This window comes from Drosophila guanche, unplaced genomic scaffold (assembly GCF_900245975.1).
Source record: "Drosophila guanche unplaced genomic scaffold, DGUA_6, whole genome shotgun sequence".
Classification (NCBI taxonomy): domain Eukaryota; kingdom Metazoa; phylum Arthropoda; class Insecta; order Diptera; family Drosophilidae; genus Drosophila; species Drosophila guanche.
Genome location: NW_022995763.1, coordinates 511,945 through 538,215, shown reverse-complemented (window position 1 = coordinate 538,215; position 26,271 = coordinate 511,945). Strand labels below are relative to the sequence as shown.

The 26,271-nt window shown below is 50.9% G+C and overlaps 1 protein-coding gene across 3 annotated transcripts in view; it reads right to left on the bottom strand.

Moving 5' to 3' along the window:
• LOC117590969 overlaps positions 1–25,993 on the bottom strand; it is a 37,694-nt gene extending 11,701 nt beyond the window's left edge. For all 3 annotated transcript variants that reach the window (XM_034284026.1, XM_034284027.1, XM_034284029.1), the window contains exons 1-5: positions 25,647–25,993; positions 13,294–14,869; positions 11,610–13,213; positions 10,554–11,024; positions 10,112–10,485 (exon numbers count right to left, since the gene is read on the bottom strand). In XM_034284026.1, the coding sequence (XP_034139917.1) occupies positions 10,112–10,485; positions 10,554–11,024; positions 11,610–13,213; positions 13,294–14,869; positions 25,647–25,696 (4,075 nt within the window). In that variant the 5' untranslated portion in view covers positions 25,697–25,993. The remainder of the gene's footprint in view (positions 1–10,111; positions 10,486–10,553; positions 11,025–11,609; positions 13,214–13,293; positions 14,870–25,646) is intronic.
• Positions 25,994–26,271: the final 278 nt, after the last annotated feature.

Here is a 26,271-nt window from a genome sequence, read left to right as displayed (position 1 = left end):
CCAACTTGTGCAAACATCAAAGAGCAAGCGAATTCAGACGGAGCGATGGCAGCAGCAGGTAGCAAGCAGCAGGCAGCATGTGACTGAGAGGGCGGACAGGAGGGAGCGAAGAATGGATGGAAATGGCCGGGAATTATGGTACGAGCATGCATAAATGACATCCATGACACACACACACACACATGCACGGTGCAAGCTCAACAAAAGAAACAGAGAGAGAGAGAGAGCGAGAGAGAATGGGAAAGAGCAAAAGAAGCTGGTGAGCGTTCATATAATTGTAAATACAGTTAATATGAACACGGCGGAGCGTCGTCGCCCAGCGACGACAGCGGAAAACGCTTTACTTTGCCACTTTTAATTTACGAAATGGTGTTGATTTAACGGCAAAGGCAGCGGCAGCAGCAGCAGCAGCAGCAGCAGGACTCCAGGGTGTAAACCGGAGAGCGGATAGCGGACAGCGGACAACCATCGTTCCCCGTTCAGCGTGGGAGCCCCACACAAAAGAAAATTGAAGAAACAAAAGAAAAAACAGCAAACCCAAAACCAAAAGAGAAACAAAAATTATATTTCGGGCAATTGCGGCCGTCATTTCACTGGCTCTTTCGGTTTCATCTTTCACTCGATTGTGGAAGGCCCAGGCACCCACCCCCGTCGCCTCCATTATGCCTCATGGGATGGATGTGTGCAGGGTATGCCGTGCGACAGAGCGAAGAGAGAGAGAGCACCGTTGCATGCGAGCATCGAAGCAGAAGAGAATCAGCAGGTATGATCTTTGAATTAGGAATCTTGTTGCATCACAATTTATATCCCTAATCATTTCGATCGTAAGAGTATTTATGACCAGTTCAGGTGAAAGAGTATTCCACAAGTCCCGCTATTTGTGTATGCAATTTGTGCGTCTGCTGCTTGACGTTGTGTTCTTTTTTTGGGTAACGATTTTCACTGATTAATAAAAGTTACACACACAGCCAGAGCGAGAGACACGAGGAGAAGGAATACAAACTGTACGCCAGCGATAATCAAAAGGGTGTGCAATTTTAATTGAGCAATTTAATTACATATGCAAGCAAAAGCCAAGCCACTGCATGCCACAGCAGACCAAGGAGAGATGGCAGCAAGAGAGGAGCATCGCAGAAAGAGCGTAGAACGAGTAGGAGGGGGGGGGGGGGGGGGGGGGTCGGAACACACATAATTAGCAAGCAAGCAAAAGCCTCTTCTTGCTCTCTTTCTCTCTCGCTCGCTATGTGTGTGTGTGTGTGTGTTGACTCTTTGGCTGCTGATTTGCTGCTTTCTAGGCTCGTTTTGTTAGTGTTCTATCTCTTCGCTCCTTGCACTTCTTGTGCTACTGTGGGGCCGCAGTCATTTTCGACAGTTTAAGTTTGTAATTAGTTTGGCTCTTGCTCTGTCGCTTTCTGATTTGCATCGTGGAATCATCAAGTGGCCGCACATGTTCCAGGGCAGAGACACAATGAATATTATTTTGCGATAAATGAAAACAAGTTTTGATCCCTTTTCGGTCTGTATGATCCGCATTTCATATTACATTTTGAAACATATTTCAGTGAAAAGAAAAATGAAAATGCTTGGCAACAATTACACACTCGATGAATAAGCGATTCCCTTTCAATTGTGACAATTGTAAGCCACAGAGAGAGAGAGAGAGAGAGAGCAGTGTCCGTGTCCCTCTGTCCGTGTCCACTCCTGAGAAATTGAGTGTTAATATTCTCTCTGTGGACATCATTCCGCTTCCCCCCCGCACATGGCAATAGCCGTCCGTTTCGATGGCTGGCAATTAGAAAAACGCGTTTTCCGAGGGGCTCTTCTATGGCACTAAAGTTGACACATTGATCGGTGGGTGGGCCTGAGAGAGAGAGAGAGAGACAGACCTCCTGAGAGGAATGGCAATGGGCACCCAAATATTTTTTGTTTGGTATGAACTGATGGATTGGATTGGAAATTGTTGCTGGTTTTGTGCGTGGCTCTGCCCCGCATGCTTCCCTCCAGTGTCCACTGTCCGTGTCCTGTGTCCGTGTACGTATTCGGACTGTTCGAAAAGCTTACAAATCGTGAAATGCGAGTGAGTAATTATGATTTACTAATTAGCAAACAGACACCCGGATACGGACAACAACACACACACACTGGACACGGGCGAGGGAGGAAACGGACACGCACACGGACACGGGAGGGGTTGTGGATAAAGGGATACGATTGCATAGTCGGTGGCGTAGGCAGGCATAGGCGGGACTGTGAATTGGCGGACTAATGCGATGGACAAACAAGCGAGTGCACGGACTGCACGGAGAGAGCCGTGGAAGAGCCTGAGACCCATGGAAATCGGACAACGGACAAAAGTCTATTAATTAGCTGCACCAACAAGCCGAGGTTGTGAGTGGACCAGCAGCTCTCCCCTCCTCTCCTCTCCCCCCTCCCCAACCCAGGCATCGCGTGTGTTCGTGCAACGGGGATTTGCTCATCAAATTCGCTAATTGTTTTTGTTTCTGCTTTAGCTTTTGTACCTGCCGCACACTCCACACTCCACACCCCACACACGCTCTCACCCACTCCAAACATTTTTCGGGGTACAGTCCAAACAATTAGCGTAATTTCAATTTTGTTCAAAATTTCATAAACGCGGCTCGGTCTCCCCTTTTCGAAAGCCAACAAAAACACAAGCACCAACGTGACAGCGCCAGCGCCAGCGCCACCCACTTCACGCCCGCCTCTTACCGCACAGAGAGAAGAGAGCGGCAGCAGAGGCAGAGGCGGAGGCGGAGAGCCTTTTTGGTGCATTGCGGACAGTTAAGCCGCTTGCACCGCCGTTGCATAGTTTGGTGCGCTTTTTGACAGCCTCCGAAAAAAAGGAATGCCATCAAATTTGCTCTCTCCCTACCCTCATGAAAGGCGTGAAGAGTGCAGCGATAGGCAATGGGTAGCAGCAAGTGAGCAAAGTTTCATTTAGCTATTTTACATTGTTCTGCCATCACTTAAAATCCAATAAACAAATTAATAAACAAGCAAAAACAACACCAAAACACAGAGAGAGAGAGAGAGAGTGTCGAGCCCGTTTAATTGCCTCAAGTGGAGTCAGAGAGAGAACGCACTCCACACTCTACTCCCTCAGCTTTTCTTCCCCTCTCTCTCTCTCTCTCTCTCCTTGGTTGCGCTTTTCGCTTGCCGTTACACGTTTTGCTATGATTTTGTTTGTTTAGTCATTGGTTTTGCCTTTTGCCTTTTGCCTTTTGCTTTTTGCTTTTTTTTGCGACACAAACACCAAAAAGAATTTTTAACTAACGAAAAAAGGTCTCTCTGGTGTTTCCACCTGCTAAATGCCGAACGGGTAGTTGCGGATTAGTGGGGCGCCAAACCCACGGGCCACTTGTCCTTTGATTACAGGGGCACAGGGTAAAGTCCTACAATATCTAACCCAATTTCACATGCAAAATGACGAAGTTGTAGCTTTCAACTCAGTCTCAAAATGAGTCTCAGTTTGCACTCCAAAAGTTCGTTCAAGTTTCACAGCTAGGGCGAAGAAGCAGCCACTGGGCTGGCTTTTCTTGCAGTGTACACAAGTATTGCCCTTTGCCTTTATCCCTTCTCATCTGCATCTGCATCTATGTGTGTGTGTGTGTGTGTGTGGCTGATGCTCTTCTTTGTTTTTCTTTTTCTTTTTTTGTCTTCCTGTTGTTTTCGGTGTGCGTTTGGTTTATTAATGTTGACCGTCAATTATGTTTTAATTGTCATAAAAGGTTTGTCCCTTTTGACTCTTCCTCTCTCTCTCTGTCGCTGTCTCCACACATGCAGAGAAGAGCGGGGAAACCGGAGTGGGAGACACATATGCACACAATAAATCCAGCTGGGATAAGCGAGAGAGCGAGAGCGAGAACAGAAGTTGCTTGTCATCATGGCCAAAAGCACTCCCCTCCCTCTCCCTCCCAACCCAAAGAACAACAGCAACGGTAAATCCTGTGCATGTGTCGTCTGTGCATGGGAAAAGCCTTCCACTTCCACTTCCATTGCCACTTCCATTGCCACTTCCATTTCCTTCCTCTTTCACTTGACAGTTGCTGCAACTGTTTCCTGGCTTCCTCCTCTGGCTGCCGCTTCGATTTGGCTTGGTTTTACAGTTGTCAGGCAATTTGCACATCAACTTATACTGCAAGGATCAGCACAAAGTCTGCCAGCACAGAGCGTGAGGTGGGGAGAACTCTCCACAGTGGACACAGTGCTGTTGTTTTTTTCTGTTGTTCAACCTTTCATTAATCAAATTGAATTCCATGTAGCACTGAGAGCACAAGCCGTAAAGGCAGGGGTGCTTTGCAGCGTGTTATCGTTGTTATCGGTGACACAAATGATAATTGTTTATCGATGGAAAAAACTGCATCCACGAATTGAAGACACGACACAGCTGGCGGCAGAGGCATGGCGTGGCTTTGTTTCGCATTAAATCCAATTCGATAATTATCGATAGTTATCGATATCGATGGCAGACATGCAACCATGTGTCTGGCATCGCAGGATGTACGCCGATCGATACACCTTGAATCGTTGATGGCATCGTGGCCGTAAGAATGGCTAATGATGGGGCGGCAACAATTATACAAAAAAATACACAAAAAGCCAACTCCAACGAGGAATACACACGCACACAGAGAGAGAGACAGGATGCTGGACAGGGGGATTAATGCAACGTTTAAAATGTTGCCCAGATTGACGACGTCAATCTCTTTCCGCACCATCCTCCACCCTCTCTCTCTCTCCCTCTCTCTCTCTCGCTGTATGTCCTGGTTCGTATTTTCCTTCTTTTTTTTTACCATTTGCCGTTGTGCTGCCAATTTATGAAATTTATTTTTTGCCTACGTTGTGATTATTTATTCAAAAAGTTGGCCTCGACCCCAGCGTCTGGTGCAGGGAGGCCCGGGCCGGGCAGGGCCGGAGCCACCCGAACTCCGGTTGTAATTGCAATTGTTGTCAGTGTGGCAGGTGGCAGGTGGCAGTGTGGCTGCCTGGTGGGGCATGCATGCTAAATAAATTAATAACACAATTTATGCATGACGCACATTTATAATTACATTTGGAAATAATTTAATTAAAATTGTTAACGCTTGATTGAAGTTAAATCGAATTGGACAAGACAGACAGAGACAGAGACAGAGAGAGAGACAGCGAGGTGTACTCTGCAGTTGGTGGGTCCTTGGGCCAACTTAATTAAATTAGCCCATCAATAAAGGACATAATACTCGTCAAAAGCCAACAAACTGACCAATTTCCATGCCACAACAGCCATCCATCCAGCCATATCGGAGCAAAGGAATCGGAATCTATGGGACAAATGTCACTTCTTGCCCACCCCCAGGCGGGCGGCTGAGGTTGTACAAATAAACCGATTCGCTGTAGCGGTAATTAAAAGCCAACCAAATGACCAAATAAGCCACACACACACACACCCACACACACAGACACAAAGTAGAAGGAAAAAAAGGTGATTCGAATTGGTGTGCTGATTGAAATCTTAGAGAAAAACTTATACGGCGGCGATGCGATGCAGTTGCTACCCTGTAAAAGGCAAGACTGGGCATGGGAAAAGTGAACTGAAGGCACACAGCATACCCTTGCGTTACGTGCTCCAGGGCAGAATGCAGAATGCAGAACAAGTAGATGTAGATAAGGCAGCAAGCAAAGTACACACACACACAGCCATAAGCAGGAGTAAGCGGTAAATCAACAAGAGAACACACACACACACACACATGTGCAGCGTAGGTAAATATGTTTGTGTATTGGTTGTGCCCACAAATCAATTAAGACGATTGAGAGGCAACACGCCCACAACAGCACAACGAATGGCAGAGCGAAGGAGACGAGCGCCCAGACGAGAGAGCGGGCATCAAAAGAACCGCGCGCCAAATCTAGGCAACATGTTCCCCGACACATGTTCCTAGCACAAAAGCAGGCAAAGCCTTAGCCGTCGCCTTGCCCTCGAGTGTGGGCAACACTTTTTGACTTTTGGCTGTGGCTGCTCGCTGGTGAGCTTAAATATTTGTTAATTTGCTAAAAATGCCACACTCACAGACAAAACCGAAAGCGTATCGAGATCCCAAACACAACCAAACACAAACCAATTAAACGGACCGACAACAACAGCGAACGCTGCCAGCCGACCAGCCAGCACAAAACGAAGCCGAACGTCGTCGCATGGCAAAAGCACAGCCGAAGCCGAAGCCGAAGCCGAAGTCGAAGCACCCGAGTGCAGCAGCTGAGCTGCCGCCAGGCTATAAATAGCCGAGATGTGCCGCGAAGCGACATCAGTCCTGACCGCGTTGCACACTTGACGCGTCGTCGCCGGCGTGGTTGTCGTTGTCTTTTATCGCATCATTTGATGCTTTTGCTGGCTGCGGCTGCTTGTTGCTTCTTGCCGCTGAGTCTTCTTGCTTGTCCTTTGACTTGAAGGCTATTTGGGATCTATTTTTGTTGAGTGCACACACACACAAAACACATTTGTCGCAGCATGTTTACGAATTGGTTAACGGGCAGCACTGGCCAAGCGCCGCGGGGCATTGGCATCACAGCGCCACCACAGTTGGCCGCTCCACTCTCCGGCGGTGGCGGCATTATGAGCACACCGCCGGATGTCATCCTGGAAGTGGGTCCCGCACCGAGCAACGTGCGCTTTGTGGCCCACGCTCTGGTGCTGGGCATGCACAGCGGATACCTTCGCTCGGCCATCCGCATGGATGAGAGTGCCGCATCGGGAGTGGCCTCCAACAGTAGCAGCGTGGGGTCCACCAACGCACAGGGCGCCACGGGCGAGCTGCTGCTCTACTTGGGCAATGTGACGGCGGAGCAGTTTGCTCCGCTGCTCACGTACATGTACACGGGATATCTGGACTTGAATGTGGACAACATCTTCGCCGTGCTGCTGGCCACCCACGTGCTGCACATGCCACGTGCCCTGGAGATCTGTCGGTGGGTTGCCTGCACTTCGCCCAGCCCCTGCTTCAGGTTCAGCCCCTCAATTTGTGTCTCTCTTTTGTCTCTTTTGTAGCTCCTTTTTGGCCCGCGCCCAGACCGAGGGCTATCTGAATGGCAGTGGCAATCCACCGCCGCAACTGTGTCCGACGGCGCCTGCCAGCGCCAAGATCATTCGGCCCATACCCAGCAAGGCGACGCTCCCAAATTTTGGCTTTCTGCCCGTGCCCGTGCCCGTGCCCGTTCCCCTGCCACTGGCGCCGCCTCCACCTCCCCCAGCAGCGGCGGCGGCGGCGGTGCCTACGCCTGGCTATGCGGGCGCCGCTTCCTTGCTGCACGTGGAGCCAGAGTATGCCGGACTGAATGTGTCTGTGGATGAGGATGAGGATGAGGAGGAGGATGTGGAGGTGTTCATCGACAGCAACACAGTCACCGACAACGAGAACGAGGACATGGAGACGGAGGACTGCAATGTCTCTGTCGTCAGCTCAATGGCCAGCAGCAGTGCGGGCAGCCTCAACATCGAGCGGCTGGATGCAAAGCCAACCACACCCGCTCCCACACCCACACCCACACCCACACCCACACCCATACCCACACCCAAGCCGCAGGCAGCTCCAAGCAGAACCAAGAAAGAGCCAACAGCAGCAGCCACTGCCCTGCCCAGAGGTTCCCGCAGCGGCAGGACTGGCAGGAGGAACACAGCAAGCAGCGGACTCCAGGTGGCCAAGGCCCCGGTTCCGGCTGCCCAGCTGGAGACAGCCACGGCGGCGATGCCCTCAAAGTTCATCATTGACGTGGCCAGCTGCGATGGACCCGTGCGCTTTCGCCGCATCCTGAACACCGCCTACGGCCACAAGCCGGAGGGCCTGGACGCCAGCACGGAGCAGTGCGAGCAGCAGCGGACGCAGCAGAGCGTCAGCTACTCGTTTCACCAGCAAATGGCCAGAGCCATTAGCAGCCAGCAGCGGCAGCAGCAGCAGCAGCAGCAGCAGGAGGAGAGCGAGAACAGTGGCGATGCCACAGGAGGTGCCGCACCAGCGAACAATCGAAAGCAGGCGAATGCAGGAGCTGCTTCGACTGCCAGCAGCAGCAGCAGCAGCAGCATCGGAGCAGCAGCAGGACCTCAAGCCCACAGCCAGGAGCTGTATGTGTGCGTTTACTGCAAGCACACGTTCAAGTCGCAATATTGCTACCAGAAGCATGCCAAGCGGCACCTCAATCCGCTGAGTCTGGCCAGTGCCGAGAAGAAGCTGGTGGCCACCAGCGCTGATCATGGATTGCTGGCCATGGAGTCCAGCAGCTCTGGGCAGGACAGCAGTCAGCCGCAGGAAGCCACAGCAGCAGCGGCATCCACAGCTGCCACAACGAGCGCTTTGATGCGTCGCGAGGTGCGACCCTTGGACATGAATGTCCAGTATTATCCCTGCAAGACGTGCGGCAGCAAGTTCCCCAGCTACTATTTTGTGCACAAGCATCGCAAGATGTGCCATGCCGATGAGATTGAAGCGGCGGCAGCCACGAGCACGAGCACAGCACCAGGAGCAGGCGCTGTCACTGGCAATACCGCTAAGAGAGAGACAACGCTGGAACCATCAGAGGATCAACAGCTACAGCAGCAGCAGCAGCCGTAAGGCTTCTTGTGGCAGCAATCAAAGGCAACGAAATCTACGAATTTACGATCAAAAACAACACTCAAAGCACACACAAACAAACGAGACTGTACACACACACACACACACACACACACACATGGCTGAATGTTTTTTTTGTCGCTCTAGAATTTCAATTCAATAAAAGCAAAATACTATTAATAATCATCCCAAAACAGAGGAAAAGCGAAACAAACAAATGGCCAGAGAGGAGATCGATCATCAAATGCTGCAATCGATAGACCAAAGAGCTAAAAGCTGTTCGAGTGCAAAATGTATCGAAAATGTTTACATCGATAATAACAGAAAAATCGACCTGCAGAGCCCATGTCGATTATAAATCGTTATCGATCCCTGAACATTTTACTGTCTAATCGCGGAATGGGATCGCACTTCAAAGCCATGACAAATGCCGCAGAATCGATTGATCAGCGAAAAGTTCTTCAATGTTCAACGAGTTATGGATTATATCTGACAGGGATAATCCCTATTGAGGCAGAGGCAGGCTCTTTCATGCTGAATGGCAGCGCTGGCAGGGGCTTGGACTCGTGGGTGGGTGGGTTGCCAGTTGGGTTGAGCAAACAATCCTTGCCGCAATTTAATAATTAAATTAAATCACTTGCATAATAAAAAATACGTTTATGGCGGCAATGGGGGCTGGGGCCACAACAAAAAAATGTAATTTAATTGAGTTTAATTAACTCGCCAGGGAGATGTCGACAGCCAACAAGGCCGCAAAGATGATGATGAAGATGGTGAAGGCAGCACACGGTGGGTGCTTTGGGTGGGTGCTTTGGGTGGTTTGGGTTGGGTGCAAACAAAACCGCAAGCGACCAAAAACGTGAGAGACAACCATCATCTCCATCTGCACTTCCTCCCCCAGTGTTAACTCGTTGGACCTGCCGCTGGACCTGCAACTTGAGGCAATTCCGAGCCAAGGCTCTCATTTTTTTTTGATAAAATATTTATCGACAACGCAAACAGAAATGGAGACAGGACTCTGTGACTGAGACTGTGACTGTGACTGAGACTGAGCGAAGCGACAAATTTGATTGAAGAGAGCCGAAGGGCAGGGGCGAGTGGCTTTTGATTAAACAGAACAAAAAGGGAGACAACGCAATGCAGTTGCCAATGAGGGGAGAATGCATTTTTGATGCAACGAACGAAGGAGCCAGGACGCTCGCTTCGAAATGGCAATGGCAGAGGCATAAAAGCTGCACGCAGCTTTAAGCGTGCATTCAAAGAGCTTTCTGGAGGACTTCAGGCTTTGGGCAAGCTCAAGCAAGCTGTACACAGGACCAGACTGTACGAAAGCTCTCCCGTTGAAAGCTCACCGACTGTCATCGCTATAAGCAGTCTAAAAGCTTGCTTTTGAAAGCTCCAACGCTGTACACTGACAGAAATCTGGCAGATTGAAGGCAACAGAATAGCTACGAAGCTCTGCCACACTTTGGGAGAACTCAGACAGGAGAAATCGCTTTGGCACTTACCTTTGCCATCGAGTGCTAGGCCCTCCATGTTATTGGCTGCATTCCCGCTGCCATCGGCCAACGATCCTGCTGCGGTGGCTGTGGATGTGGTCGATGTGGTGAGCGCACCGCTCGCCGCCGAAGTGGACATTATGGAGGAGACGTCGGAGATGTGCGGAGATGAATTAACCATGGAACCAGCAGCTGTGGGCATCGATCCAGCCGACGAGGATGCAGCTGCCGATGAGGATGAGGATGAGGATGGCAGCTTGCTGATGTCCTTGGCATTGGCATTGGCATTGGCATTGGCATTCGCCTTAATGTTGTTGCTGTTGCCATGCGGATGATGCACCTCGTTGGCAGTCAGCTCGCTGTAACGCTTTCGCTTGGAATCACTGAAATCACAGGGGGAAGGAAGGATTCAGTTACAGTCGCAGGACAACGCTCCGCTCTCTCGACTCACCTGACATCGGTGAGCAGCTCGTTGCCGGCGCCCAGGCCCTCCACCTGGGCGGCCTTCAGCTTCTGGCCAAGATAATTGCCCGCCGTGGTGGCCGTCGTCAATGTGGGCACACCCACACCCACACCCACACCCACAGCCGCCTGCTGCTCCGCTGAGGCTGTCGAGCTGGGCGGCAGGGCAAACGCAACGCTGCCGGCGGCCGCTGTCGCTGCGGGCGCCTGCTTGACGCCGATTTTATCGCCGCTCGTTGCATTAGTCGCCGCACCGCCAGGAGCCCCAGCTGCGGCTACAGTTGCAGCTGCAGCTGCCGCATCTTCGCTGCTGCTGCCGACCACAGCGGACGAGGAGGAGGAGGAGGAGGCGGAGGAAGTCTTCACGTTGGCCATCACTACGCTCTGGTAGCCGGGCTTAAAGCCATTTAATGTCACGCCCGCTGTGGGTGCAGCTGCAGCTGCAGCGGTGGCTGCTGCTCCTGCTCCTGCTCCTGGTCCTGCTGTGGCCGCTGCTCCAGCATTGTTGGCGCGTTCTCCGCTTGCTGCAGAAGATGACAAATGATTAAGAATCGTTGGCAATCGCTCCAGGGAGTGTCTGCTATACGCACCATTGTAGGCCTCTGCCTTGGCCGCCTTCTGGCCTGCCTTTGTCTGCGCATCGGAGACGGCTTCCGCCTTCGCCTTGGACGAGGCGGCGGCCACCGTTGTCGCCGCTGCAGCCTCTGCCTTGGTCTTGGTTGTGCTTGTGCTTGTGGTCGCTGTCGCTGCTGCTGCTGCTGCTGCTTCCACGGCTCCAGCTGCCCCAGAAGTGGCTCCCTTTGCGGGCTTTGCTGCTGTCGCTGCTGCTGCTGCTGCTGCTGCTGCTGATGATGCGGAGGAGGAGGAGTTGGAGGAGTTTGTGGCTGAAGATGTGGATGTGGATGTGGCAGCTGCAGTTGCTGTTGCCGCTGCTGTTGCTGCTGCTGCTGCTGGTGCACCTTCGGTGGCTGCTTTGGCTTTGGCCTCACTGCTGCTGGTGGAACTGCTGCCGCTGCTGCTGCTGCTGCCCGTTGAGATCTCTGATGCGGCGGTGGCTCCTGCTGCTGCTGCTGCTGCTGCTGTTGCTTTCTTCTCGCTGCTCCCGCTGGCGGCCTGCACGGCCAGCTCTGCCTTTTCGGCTGCCGCCAATGCGGCTGCTGCTGCCGCCGATGTTGAGGGCATCGCCGTAGTGGCAGCTGCGGCAGCGGCAGCCGCCGCCTTGGCCACCTTCTCGCTGACGACAATCGCCTCGACAGCCTTCTCGGCGGCACTTTCGGCCGCCTTGGCCGCATCGGCGGCAGCCTTCTCCGCGACACGCTCCCGCTCGGCGGCCCGTTCGGCCCGCTCGCGCTCCGCAATGGCCGAGGAGCGGCCACCGGACTTCTGCTGCTGCTCGCGCTGCAGCCGCGTGGTGACGCCCGTCGTCAGCGAGTCGATGATGCACTGCGGCTGGGCGGCCTGGGCCTTGGCCGGGTTGCGGGAGCTGCGCGTGCGCTGGCGGGACTTGCGCAGGAGCTGCTTGTAGTTCTCCTGCTTCTTGCTGAGGTAGTAGTAGCGGACGCAGTCCTGCGGGGACTTGCGGTCGAGGCTGGCGGCTATCACGCCGAAGTTCTTCGGGTGCTGCAGATACTTCTCCTTGAAGGTCTCCTTCTCGCCGGCCGTCCACAGATTGACGGCGTTGTGCTGCTTGTACACGGTGGACATGTCCTCGATGAGGCCATTCTCGTTGTGGTACGCGCAGTGGCGCTGGCGGGCGTCGTGCATGAGCGGCGGTATGACCGCGTACGAGCGCATCTTCTTGTCCTCGAGCGCCTGCTCCTGCAGCCCGTCCATGATCTCCTCGAGATCCGCCTCCGACTTGATGCGCGACCCCACGCGATTGAAGCGCTCCTTGTCCTCCCGCTGCTTGCGCAGCTCCGTGAACACCTTCTCGAAGAACTCGCGATTCTTGGCCTCGCGCGCCTTGCGCTTGGCGCTCGTCTCCGCCCGCTCGCAGCGCCGCTGCCAGTCCGCCTGATCCTTGGCATACTTATCGACCAGCGTCTGCTGGTGCTGGCACCGCTCCGCCTTGATCTTTCGTATGTGCTGCAGCAGCGGCGTCTTCACGTGGCTGTGATGATGCTTTATCAGCAATGCCAGCGACTCCACATCCAGCGGTTGGTTGTACAGCGGCATAAAGGGCTCCTGCTCCTGCTCCTGCTCCTGCTCCTGTTTCTCCTGCTGCTGTTGCTCCCCGCTGCTCTCTGCCCCATCGAGTGCGTAGCCAGCGGCACGATGCAGCAGGGAATGTCGATCCAGGGCCGTCGCTCGGTTCGCCGCGTAAATCTTTTCGGCCAGCATTTGGCTGCGCATCGACAGATCCACCACCTCCAGCTCCACGCTCTTGTTGTTGTCCTTGTTGCTGCTGCTGTTGTTGTTGTTGTTGGCTGCTGTTGTTGTGCTGGCCACAACGTTTTTCTTCTGCTTGGCCTGCGCCGCCCACTCCATGAGCGTCTTCTCCTTCTTCCGCAACGCCTCCATGCCCGTCTCCGCGGATTTGATCTCATTGTCCACCTTTTGGATCTGCATCAGCAAATCCTCCTTGGCGGTGGTCCGGCCACGCTCGTCGATCGCATTGTCGCTGGGCAGCGTCGGCGAGATGGCCTCCACCTGCAGGAAGAGAGAAGAGAAAGGGGATTCGGTTAGTTCTTGGACTGCTTAGAGCGGAGCGAAATCACTGTCTTGTCTACCTGCGGATGGTAGGCCTCAGTACTGCTGCCAGCTGCTGCCGCTGCCGCTGCTGCTGCCGCTGCTGCGGATGTGGACGGTCCAGCGCTGCTGCTGCTGCTGCTGCTATTGCTGCTCGGCACTGCTGTGGACACCGTCACCGTGCTCATGCCCATGGCCATGCCCATGCCCATGCCCGTGGCCATTGTTGTGGTGCTGGACGAGGGCGGCATACGTGACGTGTTCGACGCCGCTGAGGACATTTGCGGCGGCATCGTCTCCACCTTCAGTTGCATTCCCATTGGGGGACCAGCACCTGCTGCTGCTGCTGCTGCTGCTGCCGCTGCCGCTGCCATGTGGCGGTGCAGCTCGTGATTGCTCTGCCGCTGGCTGCTGTTCATCTGCGCCTGCATCTGCGCTGGCGAGGATCGCTGTTGCTGATGTTGCTGCTGCTGGTGGTGATGTTGCTGCTGCTGTTGATGATGATGTTGCTGCTGCTGGTGATGTTGCTGGTGATGTTGCTGCTGCTGCTGCTGTTGATGTTGCTGCTGCTGCTGCTGGTGGGGTGATGGCAGATGATTCAGGCCACTGGGATTGCCATCGCTCAGCCGCTGTTTCTTATACGGTTGCTGGCTGCCACCGCCTGACCCAAAGGGTTCCGCCTGCTGCTGGTGTTGCTGCTGCTGCTGCTGCTGCTGCTGTTGCTGTTGACGCTGGTTGACCTGCACCGCTGCCACGGCTGCTGCTGTGGCATTGGTTAGGTATTCGCTGGTGTACTGCAGCGCCTGTGAGCGGGGCATGAGGATGTGCCCTAGATTGCCCACCATTATGCTGCCTCCGCCGCTGCCAGCGCCCGCTCCGGGGCCACCGCTGCCTCCTCCCTGCTGCTGCTGCTGTTGCTGCTGCTGCTGCTGTTGGCTGGAAACGGAGGATCCTGGCTGATTGGGATAGTGGGACATGGCCTCCATGACCAGCACCCCGCCGGACGGCACCTGAACCACTCCGCCGCTGCCACCGCCACCGCCGCCGCCCGTGTTGGAGCCGCTGCTCGAGCCCTGTCCCTGTCCCGGACCCTGGCCCTGGCCCTGGCCCGGCTTACAGCCAGCGCCGGCAGCCACTGCCGCCACCGCCGCCCGAGCTGCCCGCTGGTACTCCGGCATGGCCGCCTGCTGATGCTGCTGCATCTGGGTGAGGCGTGTGTAGGGATTCTCGCGGTAGGTGGGCGCCGGTGCGATGCTAAACGCCGGCTGCGTAATGAACCTATGCTGGGGCGGGGGCGGCGCCTCGCCAAACTTTGTGTAATTATTGACGGCCGCCGCTGCAGCGGCCGCTGCTGCCGCACTGCTGCTGCCGCCGGGTGGACCCGAACGTGGAGGCGACAACGGACTGGCCGCGGTACGTGACGACTGCTGCTGCTGCTGCTGGTGGTGATGCTGCTGCTGCTGCTGCTGCTGGTGGTGGTGCATCTGCTGCTGCTGCTGGGATGTGGGTGGTGGCTGCTGTTGCTGCTGCTGCTGCTGCTGTGGGGCATGGTGTGACTGCTGCAGGTGTCCCAGACTCTTGGCATACTGCTGCGACTGCTCCAAGGCCCTGTACGACCAGTGGGGGCGGAAGGAGAGAAGAGGAAAACAACAGATTATTAAATTTATGCTTAAGAGAGCTTAATACCCCCCCCCCCTCGCACCAAGCGCAATCTAACCTAAACTAAGGCTTGACCTCATTTCTTTTGGCGGCAATCTAAGATAATCGCATGATCGTATGTGTATGTGTGTGTGTGTGTGCCCCTACTCAGTTCTAACGGTTCAATTGAGTGACGCGTCGGATTAGCCGCGCGCGTTAATGGAACGTCACTTATTGAGGACACAAACCCCGGCCGGCATCACACATGCTGCAGGTGTGTTGAAGCGAGAGACGTGTCCATTGCTGGCCTTGTCATTTTCGTGCTGCGAACTTGTTTGCTTCGAGCCGTTCCAACATACTGCTGCGCACACATGCTCGCAGTCGAGCATGTTTTATCGAGGTTCGAACGCTGCGCGCGTCAGCAGAGACGCAGCAAACAGCAGCTCGATTCTCAGGCAATTTTCGTCATTATTTAAATTTGTTCTTGCATTGTTGCTGTTTGTTTTGTTTTAAAGCTAGACCCTGGGTGGGGGAAACCCGTTGCAACGACGCGTTTGAAGCAAGAGCGTGATTAACGTGCGACGGGTTTGACCCGCACCGCGTACACCGTCGTCGTCGTCGTCGTCGTCGCCGCAGCGTCTCGACCTCATGTATCGGCCAGCAGCACCAGCAGGCGTCGACGTCGGCGTTGGCAGCGTGCGACGTCATGCACGCATTATACACGCACGCACACAGACAGCCGTCAGCCGTTCTCCCTCTCACTTATTAATTCATCAAATATTAAAGACACCCGCTGTGTATTGCGTCGGTGGGGGAGGGGGTGTGCGTGTGGGGTTGTGGTGTGGTGTGGGAGGATTACTTCAGTCTTAAGCAACGTTGCCAAACTTCTCCGCTTAGAAACGATAATTGGCATATTTTTGTCTTGCTCCCTCATTCGTTTGGTCAGTATGTGTTCATTAACCCTTGAATGGCTGCGTGTCCTTGGTATGGCCGAGAGATGTTGCCAAACTTCACTCGAACACTAATGAGTGTGATTTAACCCTCGCATGCCTCTGCAATTAGCTTAACATTCAAAATGTAACTTTTCAACTTTCATTCATGAAACCAAGAAAAATCCGCTTTGCCACGTTGCCAAACTTCACTCGCACCCATTTCGCAGAGGACAAAAACGTAGCCAAGAAGAAGGAAACTTTATTCTCAATCTTAGATATCAATCGAAAAATTAATGCCAAAAGCTGCTGTCCGACTGCCGTCTCAGGGGTAAAGCACGAAAAAAGTACAGAGACAAATGCAGAAAATAGAAATGAGCGAATCTCATCAATCATGAATGACCAAGCAACTTCACAGCCAGCCCAGGCCCAGGGCCAAGCGTTAGCCGGCGAAAAAATCAAATGCGATTTATGCGATTTTGAGTCATGAAAGGAATAATGGGAGTTGGCCAAAATATATTCATCCAAAGGAATTTGCTTTTGCTTTTGCTTTTGCTTTTGTTTCCCCTCTCGACTGGCTTCGTCCACTGCTTGCTCCAACGCTGCTTTTGGCTATTCTTCAACTGCTTAAAGCTCTTCCTCTCTCCTCTCTTTCTCTCCTCATCTATCACTAGCACCTTTCCCCAGGTGCCCTTTGAACTTCTCTTTCTTTTTGCTGCTCCTTCTTGTTCCAGATGTTTTACCTAGAAAGAGAAATCGAAAAGAACAGAGAGACAAAAATCAGCACAAATTTATGCAAAAAAGAATAGAGAAAAAGTTGTTTAATTTCATAATAAGCAGAAAAAGGAGTGCGAATAGAAGGAGGAATACCCAACAAAATTCTGCAACGATTTCCCATTTCTTTGCTCAATTATTCCATCTACGCTTTGGCTTTGGCTTCTCTCCTCCCCTCTTTAGTTATTTTTGCTGCATATTTATTTGAAATTTGTCTGCACACAAGAACTTTAAGCTCGCAATTAATTACAACTTGAAGATGCAACTCTTTGCTGCAACTCTAACTGTGTGTGTTGCTTGAACAAGTTGGAAGCATTTGGCAGCAGAAGAGAGAGCGAGAGAGAGAGAGACTTAAAGGTTACCCAAAGAGAAGCACGGAGAAGCGAAGAGGAGCCAACAAAAAGAATCATTCGAGCAGGCAATGGGGCTCCCTACCGTTATGTGCACACACACACACACACAAATGTGTAGATATTTATGTATGCGAGTATTTGGCAGCACATGTGCTTGTTCAACATCATCCTATTCCCCCCCCCATTCACTCACGCTCTCTCTCTCTCTCTCTAACGCAGCCACGCCTTGTGTTCGTTCGTTCGTTCGTTCGTTCGTTCGTTCGTGTGGCATACATAAAAAGATAGAGGAAATAAGAGAAAAACCCAAGGGAAAAGCACAAGCGGCCGCAGCATCAGGCCAGCAGGAAACCCACAACAAAGCAAGAAAATAATAAAATCAAATGAAATGAACAGAAAGCAGAAAGCAGAAAGCGCATAAGAAGGACTAGCAGACGGAGCATTCAAACATAAAACAAAAGGAAGATAGCACATAGAAGAAATAGCAGACAGCAAATAGAGTACAACAAGCAGCGGGAGCAGAGGACGCAGTAAGCAGAGGGCGAAGCAGAGCTATCCTCCCACCACAGCACTGCACCACAGTCCCTATCTCTCTCTCTCTCTCTCTCTCTACCTCTCGCTCTGCCTTCAGTGCTCTCCCTGCTGCTGCCCATTTTCTCTCTCGCTCTCTCACTAACTTCCACCTTCTTCTTGTTCTCGTAAAATGCAGCAATGCAGAAAGCACAACTTTGTTGTGTTTTCTTTTTTTATTATCGATTTGTGTGCTTGCAGGGCGCTGCCTTGAGGGCCTTGACAGGGCGGGGAGGTGGAGTAGCGGGAGGATGAGGCAACAGTCTTGTTGTAGTCCAAAACGGGATGGCCCGGGGGGGGGTGACCGAGACAGCCGCATTAAGTATGCCGTCGTCGTCGTTGATTATAATGTTCTCTGTTCCCTATTTCCCATTTCCTTCCTCAATCGCTGCTACACACACACAAATTCCTTCACTTCTTTTACACATTTTTGTTCTCTTTGCTCTTCATCTTTCACTCTACGCTCCATTTTGCTGCAAAGCAGCTTTTAGGCGCACAAAACTTTTTACCAGGACAACGGCTGACGAGGACATTGAAAGAGACAGGGACAAAAAGCGTTGGAGAGCGCAAAAGAGAGAGAGGGAGGCAAGTTTCAAAACAAACTTTTGCCATTTCTCCAGTTCACTCTCGCTCTCCCTCTCCCCTTCCATCTAATTCGCTTGCCGTCTGGATGTGTCTGTGTGCCATTAAATTTGCAATGCCCCCCCCCCCCCCCCACGGACGTAGCTGGAAATTTAATTTGTGCTTCCTGTGGGAACAGGACACAAAGATAGACACCAACAGAGACAGAGGTTGGGTTGGGTTGGTGATGCATGTGGGATGCGGGCAGGGGGGGGGGGGGGGCTGGGGGGAGGGCTGTTCTCGGATCAGCTGTTTTCGCGACGCGTAAAACTTTTTGCACAGGCAAACTCTTGAGAGTTTTCCATTTCAGGCCACTCGAAAATGTTTTACTTGAAAACTTTAACACGGGTTGGGGGGAGGGGGATGGATGGGTTTTCATTTCGAATAAATCAAGGTTAGAATTGTAAATTTGTTAAATAATTCACACACAGAGAGAGAGAGGTAGAGAGGGAGAGTACCCCCAACGGGGTTCCCTTGAGCACAGTTAAAGCGTTCATCAAATCGCACTTGAAGCTGCCTTTTTGGTGTACTTTAACAGTGGGAAAAAGTGAGCAAAGAACCAGCCATCCATGGAGCCATCCAGGAATACTCAGAAAAGGCAAACTTCCGTCTGGAAATATTTAATTAGCGCAAAAATAAATAAATAACCAGTTAAAAATCGTGACAAAAACAGCGAAAAAACAAAAACCTTGTGACATAATTATCGAGAGAGAGAGAGAGGGAGAGAGAGAGATTTATGGAACATGCAAAAATGAAGAGCAAAATGAATGAAAATTCACAAGTGGCGAGGGACCTTGATTTCCCCCCCCCCCCCCCCCCCCTTGCAAGGCCAGGCCGCTGGTTGGCCGTGTGGACGGACATTCATTTTTGGAGGCCAAAAGCAAATCCAATCAAAAATGAGTTGCAAATCAATGGAATGCTCATGCCAGCTCCTCCAACTCCACTGCCACTCGAATATTAATGAGCTCAAAATTGCATTTACATTTGCATTTCCCCATTTCCCTACACTCCAACGACTATTTTTAAGAGCAAAGCCGACGCCATTCGAGTGTTTTGTGTTTTGTGTGTTCAGTGTCCAGCACAGCGCAGTCCAAGCCTCTGCCTTGCTGAATTATACTAAATTATAGCAACAACAACAACAACAAGCGTGTGGTGTATGTTGTGATATCCCTCTATATCTGCTATGGCCTCTATTCCAACACTTCCCAGTGTCCGAGTCGAGTAAATGTACCTACCAGCCCCAGCCCCTTCCTCTCTCTCCCGCTCTGAGTGCAGTTTAAGTGCCGCCTATAAATAAAATACTCATTGCAGGGGAACAAAAACAACAACAGAAAATGATTCATCGACAACAAAGTGGCGGCAGCAGCAGCAGCAGCAGACTTCGACTTCGACTTCGACTATGACTCTGACTATTATTACAATGACGAGGAGGGGCGTATGCACACAGCAGACAGTGGCGGGCAAATAAATAGCCACACGGAGCACTACTCCGAATTAGCATAGTTCGCCAGCAAAGTTGCCATAAGTGAAAGGATAAACATGGAAGGGAAGAGTACGCTAAGAATTGAGTTCTTTTAGTTCTTCGACTATTATTTTGAGCGCAATTGTTTTGCGGGCAATTTGCATACAAAAATAGCAAGTGTTTCCGTCTCTAATTACTTTTCGAAAAGCGATTTAGAACTCTGCGCCCCAGTCAGGCAGTGGTGAATAATGCAAATGGTATTTACGGCCAGCTCAGACTGCCATTCAAGGACTCTCCGTTGGAGCAGTGGCAACGGAAATCTGTCTCATTCCAATTTAATTGCAATTTAATTGGAATTGTTGGACCTGCCACTCCGCCCACCACACGCGACAGGGTGGCCAACTCTTAAGAGATAGTTTTATCGATTTAGAAGCCCCGCTCTCGCTCTCTCTCTCTCTCTGCAGGCACTCTTCATTAGCGGATCCCCCGCTGGTGCGTTAGTCCCCCCCCCCCCCCCCCCCCCCATCCGCAGAAAAAAATACAAACTGCTCTCCCTCTCCCTCTCTCTTCCGCGCTCTGCAGTGTGTGTGTCCCTTGTAATTAGAGTAAATTTTGTTTGTAATTTTCTATTCTCTTTCGCTCCTCCTCCTCCTCCTCCGAAACGTGCCCCTCCGCTAACCAACAACATCATTATCACACAGAAGAGTGGAAGAGTGCAAAATGTGAAATATAAAACCAAAAAAACAACAACAAAAATGCAAACGAGAACAAAGCAAATGGCTGGGGTTACCGTTATGGCGAGCGAACAGCTGTAAAAACAGCAGCGGGAAGCGGGCAGGGAGGGACATAATGAAAGAGAAGCGCCAAGGGGGAGCCGGTGCTGGGCTAGCAGTAATTTTAATGTTGTTTGCAATTTTCTGTTGATTGACACGTTTGTTTTTTGTTTTTTTTGCCGCCACTCTCCACTGGCTGCACAGAATTCTTCGAGTTATTTAAACAAATAACCTAAATGGCAAAACAGAAACTGCGCTCAAGTGACATAACAAAAGGAAAGACTGCGAGAGTGAGAGCAAGGACAGTTGTGTTTCCAATGGATCCTAGCAACACAAAGCGGCGGCGGAGTGGTGGGAGAGTGCAAGAAGAGAGAGCGCGTGCGGAATGTGTGCAGAGAGCAGCGATCACTCTCTCGCGCTCGCTCTCTCTGCCTGACCCACTGTAGAACTTTCTGTACATTGAACTTTTGCCTCAACGTGCGAAAGCGAGAGATGGAGCGAAAGGAAGGGATTGTGGCAGGGGGTGTCTGATGTCTGGTATCTGCCCTGCTGTTGGTTGTTGGATTAGGTGCGATTTATGCACTCACTTCCATTCCATTCCATTCAAAGTTCCCATGAAAGAAACGCCAGCGGGCTGGAATGACTATTTGCTCATACAAATAAACGAGTCGAGTGGTAGGCCTGAAAGCGGTTCAGACTTATCTAATCAAAGTTGTAAAAGAAAAAAACACAAATAAATAGGAACATCCCCCCCCAAAACGACACCAAAGCTGCTCACAGTTCACTCTCCACCAACTACGGGCATACGCGCCAAAACGGTGCCACGAGTTAATCTGCTGTTTGCCGCCTAATCTAATCAGAAGCAGAAACAGAAACAGAAACAGCACCAATTACAAATCGAAACGAAAAAGGGCTGCAGCTAACACTAATAATAATAAAAATACGAAATACAAAATACAAATAGAAAAGTAGAACAAAGGTGAGACGGGAAATGGACGGGAAGGAAACATTTAAATACGCTTTCAAATTGTTTCAACTTTGGACGATTTGAGCGGAGTTCCGATATGAGAAACTTATATTCGTTTTGAATTTACTTCATTCGGGGATGGTGAAACAGAAAGTTGTGAGGTCCCACCGCTGTGTCTGAACGTGACATTGGTCAGCACAGAACCACACAAGAACCCACTGAGACACTGAGACACTGAGAAGTGCGCGTTGCGTTATCAATCAATAGACTGTGACATCCACTCAATGCGGAAGAAAAGGGAGCCAAAGCGAGGGAAAGAGAGATAGAGAGAGAGAGAGAGAGAGCGGGAGTCTTATCTTGCTTAAGAAACTAGATTGAAGCGTTCCATTTCTTGGTTCCTTTTGGTTTCTATGGATGTTTGTACTGCGGCTAAGCCAGCCAGACGCACCCCTGAGGATAGCAGCGGCACTGACTGTGAGAATTTCAACAAATGTGACCTGTCGCACGAGGGGCAGTGACTCAGTAACTGCTTGCTTGAGATCTCTATGCGATCTGACAATTAGCTGGCATTAATATGATGCCGTCAGTTGATTAATTAGCTTTCCATTCATTAGGAGGATATTTCCACTCTTACACCCCTGCCCTGCACCAGCCAGTGCTCTCCCCCCCCCCCCCCCCCCCCCCCCCCCCCCCCCCCCCCCTCTCTCGCCTGTCCACAAAACAACAACAACAAAAACTACAGCCGAAGGTGATTTCATAATGAGGCTCGTCGCGGCACACTCTCTGTCTGCCTCTCTCCCTCCCCAGACTGTCTCTTTTGTTATTGCTTTTTGCATTCTCCTTTGGGGCTTTGGGGCCGCTGCACTTTTTGTATTGTTGCAAAAATAGACATTGCCTACGTCGAACGTCGATGCAGCGACTGACGCTGACGCTGACGCTGCCGCTGACGCTGCTGCCTCTGCCGCTGCCGCTGTCGTTTGTCTAATTAGACCTGGCAACGGCTTTTCTCTTTTCTTTTTCGTATTCGTATTCGTATTCGTTTTTCTGTTATTTTCGTTTTCTTTAATTACCTTTCATTACGTAGTATGTGCAATTTATTGGCGTTTTTTGTTGTTGTTTTTGTTTCTCTGTTGTTGCCGCTTCCCCCCGCACGGCCATGGCAGGCGCCCCCTAGCGGTGGCGGTCGATGGCTGCACTTGCCCAATGCGCTTTACCGTTGGGATAGGTCGCGGAGCGGCAAACGCAGTTCACTCACCACTACCGTTACCTACACCACCTACTCCCAGGCGGAGATCAGGCGATCTCCTGCACAAACAACGAAGCCGATTCGGAACTCGTTGTTGCACGTTTCGGAAGGAGGAAAAAACTTCAAATTGATTTACAATTCCCCAAATATGCGTGTACAATCTTCAAATTAAATTCAATTTTCCACACAATTCCCGAAAAGTTTGCTCCCGAAAAAAAAAACAGAAAAACGAAAGAAAAGTTCCCTTCAAATATTTAAAATAGAAATTCAAGAACTTTCGGCCCAAAAGTTTTCCAAACTACAAAACTACAAAATAGTTTTCTCAGCAACAAAAATGCCAACAATTTGGGTTGGGTGGTTGAAACTTTTCTTGAAACGAACAAATTCTAAAGCTCATAAGGGGGCGGGGCTAGAAATGGAGGTCCGGTTCTATTTGCTGGGTCGAATGTCCTACGTGTCCCCTGCTGGGTTCATTCATATGTCGATAATGAAGGAAACAACTCATTTCCACCCAAACGATATACAATTATGGTTGGGTGGCCGCCTGTTCTGTCATTCGGCTAACCTCTGGCTGTAATTATTTAAACATCAAATACCATTGCGGGGGGGGGGGGGGGCAGACCTTCGTTATGGTTCAAGGGCATTGGCCGACTTCTTTGGTACAACGAAAATACCCAAATTGAGGGCAAGTTTTGATCTCAGATAGAGCTCCTGGGTCTCGCGGTCTCTCCTTCAATTACCTGCATTTATTTTTGTATTTTCCCGTGCCGCGTGAGTGGTGGGTGCCGGCCCGAAATAGGAAAACATTTACAGTTACAATTACTGCTGGGCCGGTGGGAGTGAAATGGCAATGACACACACACACACACACACACACACAGTGGTTGAGGCCCCAGGCAGGCACAAAATATAACTGTTCATATGCCGGGTCGATAAACAAAACAGCAGCAACAAAAATTGACTGAGGCAGCAGCGACGCTGGCGGCGACGCTGGCGACTGAACTGATTTGCTTTCATCTGCCAACTGCACTTTTTGCACTCGCTCACTCCACCGACCGACCGACCGACCGACCGACCGACCGAAGTCGACCCGTACCCGGACCCACGCTCTATGCTTTGCTCTTTCTCCTTCCTTTATGTTCCCCTCGCTCAGCGCAGCTGATAGCGAGCGTCGCTGTCGCTGTCGCTGTCGCGTTCGACTCATTAAATATTTTGCAACCTTGACCGTTCGAAAGCGATTAAAAGTGTGATGCATTTCTGCATTTCTGCATTTGTGTGTGTGTGTGTGTGTGAGTATGAAAAAAGCTTTCCATGTGTGTTTGTGTGAAATGTTTATACAAGTGGAGAAAGCAGAGTAAAGGCGAGAGAGTCGATTACCGATTTGGGGTGGGGAATTCTCGGGAATTTCTAAAGTCTGATATTGCTGCTGCTAACAACCAAACCGAAACAAATTGTTTATTTTTCTTTGAATATTATTTTTAAACATTTTGCAGTGCCCCCAACGAGTGGATGGGATTGATGGATGGGGCCTCCTCACATTTCTAGAATAATAAACTTGAATTGCTCGCATGGGGGAGTCATCCCTGCGTGGATGTACTCGCATTTCTGTTGATTAATGCAGAAAGAGGATCGAAGCCAAAGCAAAAGCAAAAGGAACCACAGAGAGTGCAATCAAAGTTCAATTAGTCTAAGGCATCTCTCTCCACAATATAATACGAACGGAACGATTCGAATCAATTTTTGATTGAAATGGGAACGGACAATGAACGGACACCCTCGATGCCTTCCATTTCTATTATGTGTAAACTTCTTTAAATTGAAATATCGATTTTCAGACGAGAAACTCTTTTTCCTGCCATGCAGTGGGAAGGAAAAGCAGAGAGCAGCAAATCAGATAATGAAGCAAACACAGGAAGGAAGTGGGTGGCAACCACTGGCAGGAAATGGCAGGATGATGAGAACGAAATTGAAAACAAGAGTGGCAACTGTACTTGTAAAACTCGTGAGAGTGAGACTCGTCTAGAGTTTACACTCCAATTGGAAAGGATTTCACTGGTCGATCACTGAACACGGAATAGAATGAAAGATTTTCTTGGGTTTCCTGCTTCAATATTGTTGATTAGAAGACGGATCTGAACCCTCTCCGTTTATTCCGCCTATCATTTGCTGCACACAGCTTTAAGTGTAGATCTTTGAGAGATTCAACTGGATATACCCGTTGCTCTCCTCTCTCCTCACCCTCATCTCTCCCACTCTTTCTGTTGCCACTTGTTTTGTGGTCATCTGTCTGTTGTCTGTCGGACATCTTTGCTGTCTCTAATTGCTGTCATTCAAGACGGTAGAGTGGAAAGGGTCAAAGAAGGAGAAGGAGAAGGAGAAAGAACGGGAACTGGACCAGCAGCAGCGGCAGCCTATCCTTACGGTTATCGTTGTGGCAGGTCAATAGTGTCAAATTACGGTATAATTACGATTCTCTCTCTCCCGCACTTACCCCTAACACCCCCCTCCACCCAACCAACACTCTCTTTTCATGTTCTTCTCAAGTGCTTTGGCACCTCTCTGGCTCTCTCGCTCTTGTCTCTTAACCACAGAACAAACAACACCAACAATCATCATCATTATCTTTCCTCTTTGCTTTCTCCCTTCCACTCCATCATGTTCGTTGTTATTGCTGTTGTTGTTTGTGTTACGTTTTCCGCATGGCAAATCTTTGGCCATCCATTCATCTATCCATCCATCTCTTTGTACGGAAAGGGAACAAACTTCCAACTTTGAACTTAAAATATATTTCTGTTTTACCTAGAGCGGGTTGTAGTTCTAGGGGTCTGTCTGGTGCTGGCAGCTTAATTCTGGAATAGGAAACGGCGGGGATCTGAGTGGACAAGGGAGTGCCTTGCCTGCTAGCTTATCGCAAAAGCTGCTCTCAGAGAGAGAGACAGAGAGAGAGAGAGAGAGAGTGCAAGCCGGAAATGAGCTCTGGCTGCGGAAATACGGAATAAGGCGAGGGGGATGGCAGGGGCATGGCATGGCATAATTGTTGCATAATAGTTGTTGCTCTTCTCACCTGTGAATCGATGATGCACCGGCTGGCAGACGCTGCTGATACGCGGACATATTGGCAGCCTGCTGCTGTTGTTGTTGTTGTTGTTGTTGTTGCTGCTGTTGTTGTTGGTGTTGCTGCTTTTGGTGTTGTTGGTGTTGCTGTTGCACTGCTTTACTTTGTTGCTGCTGCTGTTGATTGGAGGCTGATGATTGATGCAAATGATGGGACGTTGGTCCATTATCATGTTGCTGTTGCTGGTGTTGCAGGCTACTGCTTGCAACACGTTGTTGTTGTTGTTGTTGTTGTTGTTGTTGTTGCTGCTGCTGCTGTTGCTGCTGCTGATGATGATGATGAAGCTGTTGCTGATGCTGGTGGTGTTGCTGCTGCTGCTGCTGTTGGTGCTGTTGGTGTTGCTGCTGTTGATGTTGTTGATGCTGTTGTTGAAGCTGATGTTGGTGTTGTTGGTGTTGCTGGTGCTGCTGCTGTTGTTGCTGCTGCTGCTGTTGGTGTTGCTGCTGCTGCTGCTGCTGTTGATGTTGCTGCTGCTGCTGCTGCTGCTGTGCACCGTTTGTGGTGTTATTTGTGGGCGGCGGAGCACCGACCTGCACTGAAGAGGAGCGTATAGCTGCTTCCATTTCATGCCGAA